This window comes from Leopardus geoffroyi, chromosome B3 (genome assembly GCF_018350155.1).
Source record: "Leopardus geoffroyi isolate Oge1 chromosome B3, O.geoffroyi_Oge1_pat1.0, whole genome shotgun sequence".
Lineage (NCBI taxonomy): Eukaryota > Metazoa > Chordata > Mammalia > Carnivora > Felidae > Leopardus > Leopardus geoffroyi.
Genome location: NC_059337.1, coordinates 86835153 through 86849005, shown reverse-complemented (window position 1 = coordinate 86849005; position 13853 = coordinate 86835153). Strand labels below are relative to the sequence as shown.

At 33.9% G+C, this 13853-nt stretch overlaps 1 protein-coding gene across 4 annotated transcripts in view; it reads right to left on the bottom strand.

The window, feature by feature from the left end:
- Nucleotides 1-13853, bottom strand: part of MIPOL1 (mirror-image polydactyly 1) — a 328723-nt gene that overhangs the window by 33579 nt on the left and 281291 nt on the right. For all 4 annotated transcript variants that reach the window (XM_045450737.1, XM_045450735.1, XM_045450734.1 and 1 more), the window contains one exon: nucleotides 8973-9203. In XM_045450737.1, coding sequence (XP_045306693.1) covers nucleotides 8973-9203 — 231 coding nt within the window. The remainder of the gene's footprint in view (nucleotides 1-8972; nucleotides 9204-13853) is intronic.

Genomic DNA, 13853 nt, shown 5'->3' with positions numbered 1-13853 from the left:
GGCAAATTAATTTAAGGAAGAAGGCATTTCAAGATTTTAAATATTTATATATATTTTCACCATTGTGTAGCTTATGAAATGGCAAATGGTAACATAAAGAGAAATAATTAATATATGCTTTCATATGCCTTTAGGATGCCATTGTGTGCAGCAAAAGAAAACATCAAATGATGATGATGTTCCAAGGACTATTAGTCTGAATGGTATAAATGCCCAAGCAATTAAAAAAAATTAAAATTCTTAAGTTTAGTAAGTTCCAAAATACTGTTCACTATGTAATTTTTGGAGCCTTATTTTTCACTTTTAGTCTTTCTGCAGAAACATCTGAAAAATAATCTATAGTAGTATAACTATTATTTTCTTATACTCAGGTTAAGAACAACAGAAAAAAACTGTTTGTTGAGTTGCCCAAGAATATATAACAATATGAAGAAGAAAGAAGATCACTTCAGCTACTACTACATACTGTATTGTTACAGAATGATTTTTTTCTTTTTAACTATAAATGATCAAGAATGAAGTTTATGTATGGACAATGTTTGTGACTTTAACACTAGTTAAAGCTACACTGAAATAAGCAAGAGATTCTTTTATTCTATATTTTTCGAGGGCCAAGGTGCACATGTGCAAATCCCTGAGTTATTGGGGAGAAATAACTAAACATGGAATGGTAGAATCCAAGTGAAATCAGTATTTCTACTTGTTTTTAGGTTCAATTTAGGTCTTATGTAATTATATTTTGGGAATAAAACCTATACCTAGTAAGGAAGTATACATCAGATTTTAGGTGGGTATACTAAGGATTTATTAAAAGAAAATCAGACCTTGATTTATATAACAATGTAGACTTTTCTATACTAACAGAGAGATGCATCATATTAAATTTTCTATGTGTTTAAGAAAAAAAAGAAGAATAGGGAAAGCAAAGGACAAAGTTGTGAATGAGCTGGCAAGTATAATGAGGTTGAGCAACACCCAAGCAGGAATGATGAAAACTTCTTAAAATTTCATTTTTACAACAGCTTCCCTTTTCCTTTTTTACTACAAAATTATTCTAAAGTACACTAGTGGTTAGTATTATTAAGTAAGAAAGTTAAAATCACCTTACATATCTTATTTTTATCAGTTCTAAAACTACTCTCAGGTAAGATGGATGGATGACTTCTGCTGTCTTCACAGAAGTACCTGGAAGCTGTGTAGCTTGTCAAGGGTTAAACAGTAAGAAGGCTTTAACTGGGGCTAAGAACAGAACCAAGGAAAAGGATACTTGTCAGATCATATGGCCACTCTAAGGAAGTTACATTTCATATAAACATGTGAAAATCACATTTGAATGTTTCTGAGGCATAAGAACTCCTGTTTTGTTTTGTTTTTTAGTCTGTCAAGTTCTAGTTAAAAAGTATATGATTGGGGCGCCTGGGTGGCGCAGTCGGTTAAGCGTCCGACTTCAGCCAGGTCACGATCTCGCGGTCCGGGAGTTCGAGCCCCGCGTCGGGCTCTGGGCTGATGGCTCAGAGCCTGGAGCCTGTTTCCGATTCTGTGTCTCCCTCTCTCTCTGCGCCTCCCCCATTCATGCTCTGTCTCTCTCTGTCCCAAAAATAAATAAACATTGAAAAAAAAAATTAAAAAAAAAAAAAAGTATATGATTTTCATCATTAAGTGGATCCTATAATTTCCCTAAAATGACAGTAACTTTATTTCTGACTTTTAATTACTATAACATTGGATTAATGAAAAACAACAAAAATTACTGCATTTTATTTAGTCTTAAATGGAAACAGCATGGATCTCTCTCATGTTTTACTCCTTTGTTCTTCTTCTCTCATTTTTTTCCCATTGTACTCATCTGAAACATGTTTTATCTATCTTAGTAGGCAGAAATGTGTATTAGCCCAACTCTAGATCACCTATTTGAAGACAGGTTCTGAAATGAAGAAGCAGATGAAATATAAGCAGTCACGTTGTAATTTTACTTTTTTAGTCCCTACTCTCAATCTCTTTATGAGTCATTCCATAAAGTTAGCTATACAAGGGAATTTATCAGGGAAAGTGAAGATTCTTAGATTTAGAGAATTTCTTTTCTTTAGCCTCACCCTTTACTTTATACTTCATTAGAATTTTTCAAGTTCTGGGTTAGGCTTCAATTTTAATAATCCTACATTAATCCTTCCCTGGTAGAGAGGAATGCCATAGACAATTAACACTATGTTTCTTTTTCATGTCAAAGTGAGACATTCTCTAAACATAAAGATGTAAGCCCAACTCTAATTTTTATAAAAAATATAATTACATATCTATCAAACTTGGATCTGTGTGTGTGTGTATATACATAAATAGCTCTAAAGAAATTTACTTTATGTACGTGTACTCAATGGATGAGAAAGGTGATCCATTATACAAATGTATGATAAAATTAAACTTTTTATAAAATACATACTTATTGGATAGTGTATAAGAAGGTTTGTCTTTCATAAGTTAAATATATATTTAATTTAAAAATGTGTTATCATTTACTGAAATCCAGAATATTAAACTCTTAAAAAGCATAAAAATGACAATATCTAATTGGATCTAGATTCAGAAGGTGCCCCCAGAGCTGACTGGGAAGTTAATCTGCACATAGATTATCACAAATAAATTGACATATTATTTGCTGAAGTATATGTATCATATCTCACAGAGCTTTTAAATCTCAAACACAAAATACATTTTGAAGAGCAATTTCCAGAAGTTTTAAATCCTCTCATTTATTGATAATAGTCAAAATCAACTTTCAACCTTATATTAAATAATTTGCTGATTTAAACCTTATGCTGAGTTGAGAATTTATGAGACTTATTCTTTGATTCAATCAACAAGTATTTACAGTGTTCAGACATGTGTACTATTGCCTTGCAACTTACAGTCCAACTGAGAATTTATTAAAAAAAGAAAACATCACAGGTATAGTTGGCAAGAAGCAGAGTAATTTTAATGAAAACAATACAACTGTATTAATCTATGTAAAGACATATTACCACAATTAGTTTTTATTTAAAATCAAAATCTGGAGCCAGCAACAAAACTAAAAAATTTAGTGATGTATTTTGATGAAAATGATAGGCTTCTTAAAAAAAAAATAAGAATACAGCCTTTTTTTTCCCCCTTTAAGCCAAGAAACTGTAGAAATGCTCTGTTCCCCTTCCCAGCACTCAGAGTCATCTACCCTGTTTTATAATTCAACCTGCAAACAGATTAAGCAGCTGAGTTTGTGGAAAGTATGTTTGCTCTACGCTAAGAACCCTTGTGTGACACTATGGCGACTCCCCTGACACCTCGAAGAGAACTACAGACAGTTCTTACCCATCAGCAGGGAAACCGGGCTGAGAATTCACAATTTCTTTGTAACCTCAACTTCTTCACAGAAATCAGTATTTGACCAAGAGGCAGGAAAGACTTTTTGTTAGCTTACATGTTCTTCTTCTTCTTTTTTTTTTCTGTCAATACCACTCAAAAGCTTAGGATGCCCTATATTTCAAAAGGAAATGTTTTATGCTGATCTTTTATACTTTAATTATGCAATTGGAAATTAGAACACATGTAAATAGTAAGTACTTGTTTTTTTTAAGTATGGAAAGAAAGAAAATTTTAAATGGTGACAGTTTTTCTTGAAAACACATTTAAAAGTTTACAACTTTTGTCCTACATCTTTTTGTCTGATCTATTTCTTATATAGTTACAGTTTATGAGGGATTTCAATCATATCAGTGTAAATCTGGTCCATAGTAAAGATGATATGTGATAAAAGTTACTTCACTGTAAAATCTAGAAGCTTCTGAGATCTTCTACCCTTATAAGCCTGGTTGTAAATACTTTTAAGTAATTATGTGTAGCTTAGGTATGTTAAGTATAGTCAAATATGTTTTTAAAATCCTTTGGAAAACTTTTGTGCTAGGCCACAAGAACCATATCTATAGACAGAAAGACAGATGGGAAATAAAATATAGCATAAAGAATAATAGAGTCTTAAATCTCTAATGATGATAAAAACATCACTTAATGGACTGGTGTGTCAGTTTTCTCTTTAATAAATGAGGATTATGAGTGGTCCTTGGTAGAATCATTAAGAGAAGCTTTTCTTACAAAGTTCCTGTGGTGGTAACCTGCTCTTAGTTCTCTCCTACTTCCACACAGCTCACCAAAATAAGTGTATCCAGGATTAGCCAAAGAGCAACTTAAAAGCTAAATGATAATGTGCTCTTCTTCCACGATCATACACATTTTTAAAAAAGAAGTACCTGAAGACAGTAATGCTTAACCCAGGGGAATGGAAACTTTAGGCTTTATGACACCTGGGCCAAGAAGTTTTTTGTTTTTTATTTAAGATTTTATTTTTGGGTAATCCCTACAACCAACGTGGGGCTCAAACTCATGACCCCAAGATCATGAGTTGCATGGTTTCTGAGTCTGCCAGGCGCCCCCTCCCCCAAGAAGCTCTTGGACAATAATGTCTGATATTCACTATACTTCTCCCTATCAGTGTTTCTGCCTAAAAATATTGGCTAGTTTCTAGATGGTAATTCTGTACCGCTTTCTTCTTCAGGAATATTCCTATAGGTCAAAAAAAAAATTAAGAAATTCTTTTGACTCTAAAAGAAAATATAAATTTAAAATTCTACAATTATTAGAAATAGTATATAGTCTCTCTCCACTATTACTGAAGATTTCAGGTCTTTTAAATGTAATTAAACTTGATGGAAGTTGGTGGTTAGGACAAGGGCTAAAAGGGCTAAAAGCTGATCACTAGAAAGTCCCATATCCTGACTTTGAGAACAGTGCTAAGAGTGGCGGTGCCAGCGAGGGAGGCAGTCAGGACTCACCGCAAAGCTCACACTTTTCCAGGAAACTCTTCTACTAGCACTGGGTACTGGGTTGGTTGAAAACTTTTTTTATCTAGGGCTTAAAGTAGATGAGTGCACATTTGAAATTTTCCTGTGTATTCCTGATCTGAACTGCTTTTACTTCATTCTGTCATCTCATCAACCTATTAAATTGTTCTAGTTCATTTATTCAGAAGTGTTTACAGAGTACCAACTTTATATCAGGCATCTGAGTGAATATGTGGAGGGAATGTGGAGATGAAGAGAACAGCGTCCATGTCTTGGGAATGCTCAATGGTGGGTAATTTTGCAGGGAGTCAGGTAGACAGGAAAAATATAAACAAAGCAGTTATAACACCCAGATGATTAAGACCTCTAACAAAGGTATGGACTAAGTACTATGAAAACAATAAGGGGCACCTGGGTGGCTCAGTCAGTTAAACACCCAACTCTGGATTTTGGCTTAGGTCATGATCTCATGGTTGGTGAGTTCAAGCCCTGCATCAGGCTCTGTGCTGACAGTGTGGAGGTTGCTTTGGATTCTCTGTCTCCCTCTCTCTCTGACCCTCCCTGCTCTCTCTCTTTCTCTCTCTCTCAAAATAAACAAATAACATAAACTTAAAAAAATAAAAAGGTAAAGAAACATCACAGAGGTAACTTAAATTAACATCTGACTAAAGAGTAACAAAAATTTGACCAGGTACTAGAAGGGAGGAATATGCTTTAAGAAGAAGAAATAACATGTGCAAAGATATTGTGGTTGGGGTCGTGGGAGGAAATGATACCAGAAAAATGTGATAGGCCTCATATGCCATGCTAAGTTGTTTATGCAATAGTGTGTAAGGGATGAAAGGACCCTAAACATTTTAAATAGGGAAGTAATATAACCTGATTTAAGTTTTAGAAAAATTAACTCTGATGGCAGTGAGGGAGGTAAACTTGCGAGCTAGAGGCAGGTAAACTAGTTTTATGATTATTTTAATAGTCTAGATGAGGGATGATGAGGGCCTGAAGTTATGCAATTAACAAGTTAGCGTGGAATAGAGGGAATCAGGTGATTCTCAGGTAGGAAACAAAATAGAGATTGACAGCAAAGTGCATGTGAAAAGTAAGAAAACAGTGAAGGAATCAGGACAGTGCTGAAATTGCTGAAGACCATTAGTGAGACAGGAAATACAGGAGAATGGAGAGGGCTTTATTTTCAAGGGGGGAATTTTTAACAAAAATACTACGGCAACACACAGAAGAGAGTGATTTAACTTTCTAGAAAGTTGAAGAAGACTTTGTAGAGAAGAGATACTTGAACTAGTTGTGTTATTTTGATGAGCATGATTATACTAATAATTTATAGAATATTTATAATAATAAAGTAACTGGCACTGAACTAGGTATTTTAGATGGTATTCAGGTTATTTCTCATATCAAACCTGCCTGTGAAGGCAGTATTACCATTTGAATTTTTCAACTGAGGAACTTTTGCTTCCAGGGGTTATGTAATTTGCCCCAAATCTCACAGGTAATAAGTAGGAAAGCAGGGATTGAAATATAGGTCTGTCTGACTTGACTACAAAGGCTGCCTCTATCCTCTATGCTGTACTGAATCTTCCTGGGTGAGTAAGTTTTTCATGGGGGAAAAGGGTAAAAGGTGTCAAGCAGAGGAACCCATGTATATAAAGGTATTTAGTCTTGAAAGACAGAGCCCTTCTGAAGAATGGGATATTGCAGCGTGGAGTGAAATGGCAAAAGAAGGAGAAACTATGCAACATGCATTATTCTAAAGGCATTATGTGTTTATCTCATCTAATTCTTACCACATTATGAGGTGGCAGTATTATTATCCATATATTATGATCTACATCAGCACAATGTTTTAAAATAAAATGTCCAGGTTCACATACCTACACATTTTGAATCCAGATCCTGAGCTTTTAAACTGCTATGCTATATTACCAAAGATATAGGAGTATCTTATTGTTTAGGATGATCATATATTAGTTTTATAATAAAAATATAATTAGAAATGGGCCATCGAATTTTTTAGTCAGGAAATTACTGGTAATTTTAAAAAGAACAATTTCAGCATAAAACTTAGCCACAGTGTATTGAGTAGCACAACAGTGAATGGGAATTGAAAAATACGATAGTGAACATAGATCAGTCATTCAAGAAATTTGGTTGTGAAAGGAAAAGGGGAAATGTGGACCTTTTTAGTTTACATTGTAATTACTGCCTAGAATACTGACATATTTACAAAGGACCTTCAAAAGTAATTACTAGTAACAGTAATTTCAGATTATATGGAGAATATTAATACCATCTAACAAAGTCTTATAAGTTGGCTTCCTGGAACGTTATCCTTTTAAACGCAATTATATAGGTTGATGCCCACATTAACTGTAATGAAGATATACTGCCCAATGGAGGGAAATTAAAAATAAAATACAGTAGGTTGAATATGAACAGGAAAGCCTAGTAATATTTTATCTAAGTCTTTCTGCTGGAAATCAGAATAAAAGATTTAGCATTTACATCAAAATTTTACATTTAAATTACATAACTGTTTCATTTAAACTCTATCCACTGGTATCATTCCATTAAAACCTTTTGATCTGTCTGTTGTTAAATATGAAGAATAGGACAATATAGTAATTTTTCAAAAGGCTAAACCTGTTCAACTTAAAGCATTATCTGAGATGATGTTATTTCTACTTCTTGGTATACAAAGTTTTTTTTTTTTTTTTCACAAAATAATAATAATAGTTGAGGAGATGTAAAAAATAAGAGGTTGATGACGTTTCCAAAGATTTTATAGAAATCTAATTGGTCTCTGGGAAACAGTGTTTAAGGGAATTTTAATCATGAATACAAATTAAAGATTATATGTAAAGAAAACTCTGAAATTTGTAATTATTTGTAGACTTTAAGAGCTAAATTAGATTCTGACTGTCAAAAGTTATTGATTTGTAATTTACAATGAAATGAGATCTACTTATGTATCTTAGTGTTTTTAGAATGTTAATGTACATTGTGACTAACTGGGTAACAGTTTCTGACTGAACATAAACCTAATCTTTAAACCTACAAAAAATATAATACTTACCATAAATCACAAATTTCAAGATAACCTGATTGTAAAGATTTTAATAAGCATGAATAACTCCTAATCTGTTTTAAAATTGGTCTTAACTACAGATTTACCTGACTTTGGGTTACTATTCAAAGCATAATTTCCAGGATGTTGGGGAAATTTTTGAGATGACTTACTTTCAAATAAGAAGTGTAAGAAGAAAATTTGAAGTTAGCACTACTTCATACTGTGAGACTGAAAAAAATAATTAAGGAAAAAAGGTATGTCTTAGAAATTAAAGACAATTAAGGGTTGTAATGACATAATGCTATTAACAATACTTAAAGATGGGCTCAGTTAAAATGGCAAGTTCTATTACATTAAAGCTGCCTTAGGAAATCCTGCTACAGTGTTCAAGTCCCATAAATTAACAAGTGATTTCTTTAATGATATATGTTAACATTTTGCTAGCTATCATAAGGCTGACTTGTTTTGTAGCTTTATTTAAATTTTAATAAAAATGCAAAGATCATCAGAAATAAACAAATGTAATTATGCACTGTGAAAAGCTGTATTGAATACTTCAGGAGAACAAAATGTGAAAATTAATTCCACTGTAACTATTCTATGTGCCTAGAGGTCTCAGCTTACAAAGTCACTCACAGATGATCTCAACTCAAGCAGGATTATCACGAAGCTAAATAAGTAAAGTTGATTACGTGACTACCTCTTCCCCTTGCCAATAACTTTACTTATTACCTATGAGAGGAGTTTTTCATGTATGGCCTTCATGAACTGATGAAGACCAGTTATTAAGTACCGGTGGTTTGCCCTAAATAGTGGCCATGATTTTCAAGTAAATGACCCCAAATATGGATATGATAGGCAATCTAAAAAATAACAAAATTCATTCGTCTCAATCTCCTTTGTCTGAAACTACCAACAGTATGAATAATAAATACCATATTCTTTTAGTTGTCAAAAGAAAGTGTTCTGGTTTTGTTTTGTTCCAGGCTTTTGAAATAATGCAAGATCATTTTACTTACTTCTGAACTTTGTCATTGGCCGCTTGGGAGGCCTCCATGGCATGCTGAAGCTCTAATTCCATGTTTGCTCGATCTGTCAGAGCTTGCTGCAGTTGGATAGCCAGTTCCTCATTCTGCTGTTGAGTGATGGAAACAATGTTTTCTCTATTTTTTAAAGCTTCTTCGTAAGTACCAAGGGTATGGTTAAACTGATCCTTCAGACTTTCTTCTTGGGATAAAGATTTATGTAAGCTGAGAAAAATATAAAAATAAATAATTTCAACATAAACATGCAGTCTTACTGACCAATAATCTACTTAACAAAAATCTCCAGTTAGATATACCCATTTCTAAAAGTCAATTGAGACATACTTAAAAGGGTAAATAAAAATAATTTTTATATCACAATATTATCCTTGATAATTATTATATTTCTCTGCTTCTAGGCTGAAAGCTATCCAGACAAATGCTTATTGATGTTACCAGAGCATACAAGAAGATGCTGCAAGATGTTAATTTAATTACATCAGTGTAAATATTACATTCAATATTCTTTAAAAGGAATAGCAGAGAATTAGAAAATAAAGCACCTCTAGGTAAATAAAAGCATATAATAAGCTGACTGCAAAGAAGTGAGAAGTAAGAAAATGGGCATCAGCTTAGTAGATCCAGGGTTTCTTCCGCTGAGCACTTAACGAGAATGAATGAGGTTTGTACAAATACTGATCAGCCCATGCACAGATAGAAATGAAGTTAAAATCACTAGTCTGACTGCACAAAAATAATATGTATTCAGATATACTTTCTTTTTGTTAATGAATCTCATGCCAAATATATCCACTCATTAAGCCATACAGAGAAATAGCATATAAATTAAGACTAAATGAATGCAGAAGAAAATGCAGACAAATAGAACCCTAAAATGCTAAAGGTCAAATCTTTGATATGTCATTACACCTACCACCTGAGGTTATTTTGAAATGGCACCAAGCACCTCACTCAATTAAATAAAGACATTTTGAAAATATAAATATTTAATAAGGGAAATTTAAAATCCACACAGGAGATGTTCTTTTTTTATTAAATAAAATCATTTCAGTATATGCATACAAAAGAAATGTCGATGGGAGACTTGAAGTAAAACAACCTAACTATATAATACAGATTGATGATGTGAAAAAAAGTAATATAAATCTTAAAGCTGCAAAAAGCTCGTCAGGGAACTTTAGCACTGGCCAAATATCTAGTCTGATACTTTATTTAAAACTGTTCAAACTAAAGTAATTATAAATTTCTTCTTTTGTTTAAGTAACCTATAAATCTCTCCAGTGTGCTCACTTTGTAGGTGTCACATAGAAATAAGGACATACAACAGGGACACTTAGCATACCGAAATAAATTATTTCAAGATTCAACTTAGTTCCTAAGAAGAAAGACTGCTATTAAACTGTGGTCAATTGATTACTACATGAAAACAAGAATGGTGTTTAGTGCCGTATTTGTAGAGTGCAAAGAAGTATCTTTATGATTCTCACACCTTGTTATTTATCTAACCCTGATTTCAATTCTCAGTTCTTTCTACCAAGCCATATTCCTGTCTCTTGCCTATTTCCCTATTCTTTCTATGTTCTTTCACACTTTGATTCCTCTTATTCTATGTTCCAGTTTCCTTCAATCCACCCTCTTTGTCTACTTGAGAGATCCAAGGAAGACAGAAACTACAAACAAAATCAAAACCTTTAAGAAGACAAGTTTATTTATGTTCTTTACATTTAAAATATTATAACTTACATTTTAATTGTGAATTATATTTTAAATTACATAAAGTGCACAAATCTAAAGTATTCAGCTTGACAAAATGTAAAGAACAAAATATATAACAAACCCAGAAGATTCTCCCGTATTCCCTCCCAGTTAATTCCCCTCTCCCAAAGTAATCACTTACCAACCTCTATTAAGATTAGTATTGCCTGCTTTTGAACTGTTTGTCTGACTTATTTTACTTAATAAGGCTTATGAGATTTGTCCTATTGTTGCATGCACTTCATTGTTTTTACTGCTATGAAGTATTGTATAATGGAAACCAATTTTACAATAAATTTCATACATTGAAGAAAAAAATATTGTATAAATAGAAAATACAATATACTTAATCATTTCACTATTATGTTGCTATTAATATTTTATTTTTGATTAAAAAAATTTTTTAAGTTTTTCATTTTATTTATTTAGAGATGGAAAGAGAGAGAGGGAGAGAGACAGAGAATCCCAAGCAGGCTCCGCACTGGCAGCATGGAGCCCAATGTGGGGCTGGAACTCACAAACCACTGTTAGATTATGATCTGAGCCAAAACCAAGAGTCTGATGCTCAACCAGCTGAAGCCACCCAGGCACCCCAAAGTTTTTAAAATTAAAAAAAATTTTTTTTAATTTGAGAGAGAGCATGAGCAGAGGAGAGGGGCAAAGGAGGAGAGAGAAAGAATCCCAAGCAGGCTCTACGCTCCGCACAGAGGCCAACATGGGGCTCAATCCCACAACTCTGGGATCATAACCTGAGCTGAAACCAAGAGTTGGATGCTCAACTGACTGAGCCACCCAAGGCACCCAAGGCACCCTGCTATAATATTCTTGTACATTACCTTTTGAAGGACCTAAGCACCCAAACCCCACTTTCTTGAGATATAATTGACATAAGTACTCATTTCTGAAGTAGAATTGCTCCATAGGGTGTATGTATGCTCAGATTTAGTACATGATGCATAGAGTGCATAGAGTTTCCCCAAATGGTCCAACCAATTTACACTCCCACCAGCAATGTATGGGAGTTCCAATTGCTCTACATTCTCCCTTAGAGTAGGATTGCTAGTCTTTTTCACTATAGCCATTCTAGTAGGGGTACAGTGCAATTTCATTCTCTTCATATTGTCTTTTGCTGAATGTAAGTTCTTAATTTGAATAAAGCCCAATTAATCATTGTTTCTTTAATGGCAGTGTGCTTTTTGCCCTTTTAAAAAAAACTGTAGCCTAACCATTCCTATATATTTCACATGCATGGTCTCATTTAAAATTCACAGTGAGCAGCTTCGTTTGAAAATTCTGCATTTGTCTATGATGTCCATGACACTACTCAGTATACTCTAGCCAATTAAATATGAAGAATCAATGTTTCAGGGGGACGTGGCTCAGTCAGTTAAGTGTCCGACTCTTGATTTCAGCTCAGGTCATGATCTGACTGTGAGATGGAGCTCCATGCTGAAAGCACAGGGTCTGCTTGGGATTCCCCTCTCTCCCCTTCTCTCTGCCCTCCCCTGCTCACACTCTTTCTCTCACTCAAGTAAATAAACATAAGGAAAAAAATCAATGATTTTTAAAAATTTCATCTTTATTAAAATCTTGGTATCCTGACTTAATTCTCTAATCATTTATCACTTACTAGTCTTCTATCATTTAAATTTTTTTTTCAAATTTACATCTCATTTTTCTATTGGATGGACCCATGACTGGGATCCTTTACTCTCAAGTTCAACAAGCTACTCATCATTCAAAATGCCTTGGAGACCTTTAAATTCCCATCAAGACTTTCTCAAACAGAAGCAATCGCTGGAGTGATCTTTTAAAACAATAAATCAGGGGCCCCTGGGTGGCTCAGTCAGTTAAGCGTCCAACTTCCGCTCAGGTCATGATCTCTCGGTTCGTGAGTTCAAGCCCTGCGTCGGGCTCTGTGCTGACAGCTCAGAGCCTGGAGCCTGTTTCAGATTCTGTCTCTCCCTCTCTCTCTCTGACCCTCCCCCGTTCATGCTCTGTCTCTCTCTGTCTCAAAAATAAATAAACGTTAAAAAAAATTAAAAAAAAAACCCCAATAAATCAGATGATGTCATTTATAATCCTGCAGTGGCATCTCACTGCACTCAGAATAAATCTCTCAAGAGCCAAAACATAAGAGACTGTTAAAAACTGAGAACAAACTGAGGGTTGATGGGGGGTGGGAAGGAGGGGAGGGTGGGTGATGGGTATTGAGGAGGGCACCTTTTGGGATGAGCACTGGGTGTTGTATGGAAACCAATTTGACAATAAATTTCATATATTAAAAAAAATTCGTTACAAAATCTAAAAAAAAAAAAAAGAATAAATCTCTCAAAATAAAACAACAAATTGCCTATTTAAACTCACTAAACCTCACAACAACTTATGAGAGAAGTCCTATCAATTTTAGATTTTTATAGAGAAAGAAATTGAAACAATCAGAGGGAAGTAATTTAATTAATCTCACACATCAGACAGAACCAGAATCTGAACCCACAGTCTTTCTCCCTGAGCTGAAATACTCCTCCCTACAGGCCACGGAGCCACAAAAGTCTTGTATCATCTGTTCTCTCTTCCTCCTCATCGTTTAGTCTGACATTCTGTTTTTCAGGTACATCAAGCTTTTTCCTGTTTGAGGATTTGTTTGTAATGCTGTCTCCTCTCTCTGACAAACTTTCTTTTTCATTTGGTCTCAGCATGAATACTGCTTTCTCAGATAAACCTTTTATGACTCCTCAATCTAAATTTTGGTGTTCCTTCTTTGTTATTCTGTTTCAGTGACCTTACTCTTTATCTTCTTAGAACTTTGAATAATTTGTAATTTTTTTTTCAGTTTCATCTTATGATCTACTTCCTAATTCCAACATATTAATACTCTATTTATAAAGGGCAATTTTTAAAAATGGGAACACAGGTGTTAAGAACATCGATAAATCAAGATGCTTGTATTCCTAAGGAAATTTTTTTATAGGAATAAAGATGAAATAGAGGGGAAAGATTCCCAGAATATATAAATCTATACCATTGAAGCATATTTTTGTTTTAGTGCTGGTTTTTCCCTCACAGTGCTCTTCCCTAGGGCCACATTGTTTAGCTTTC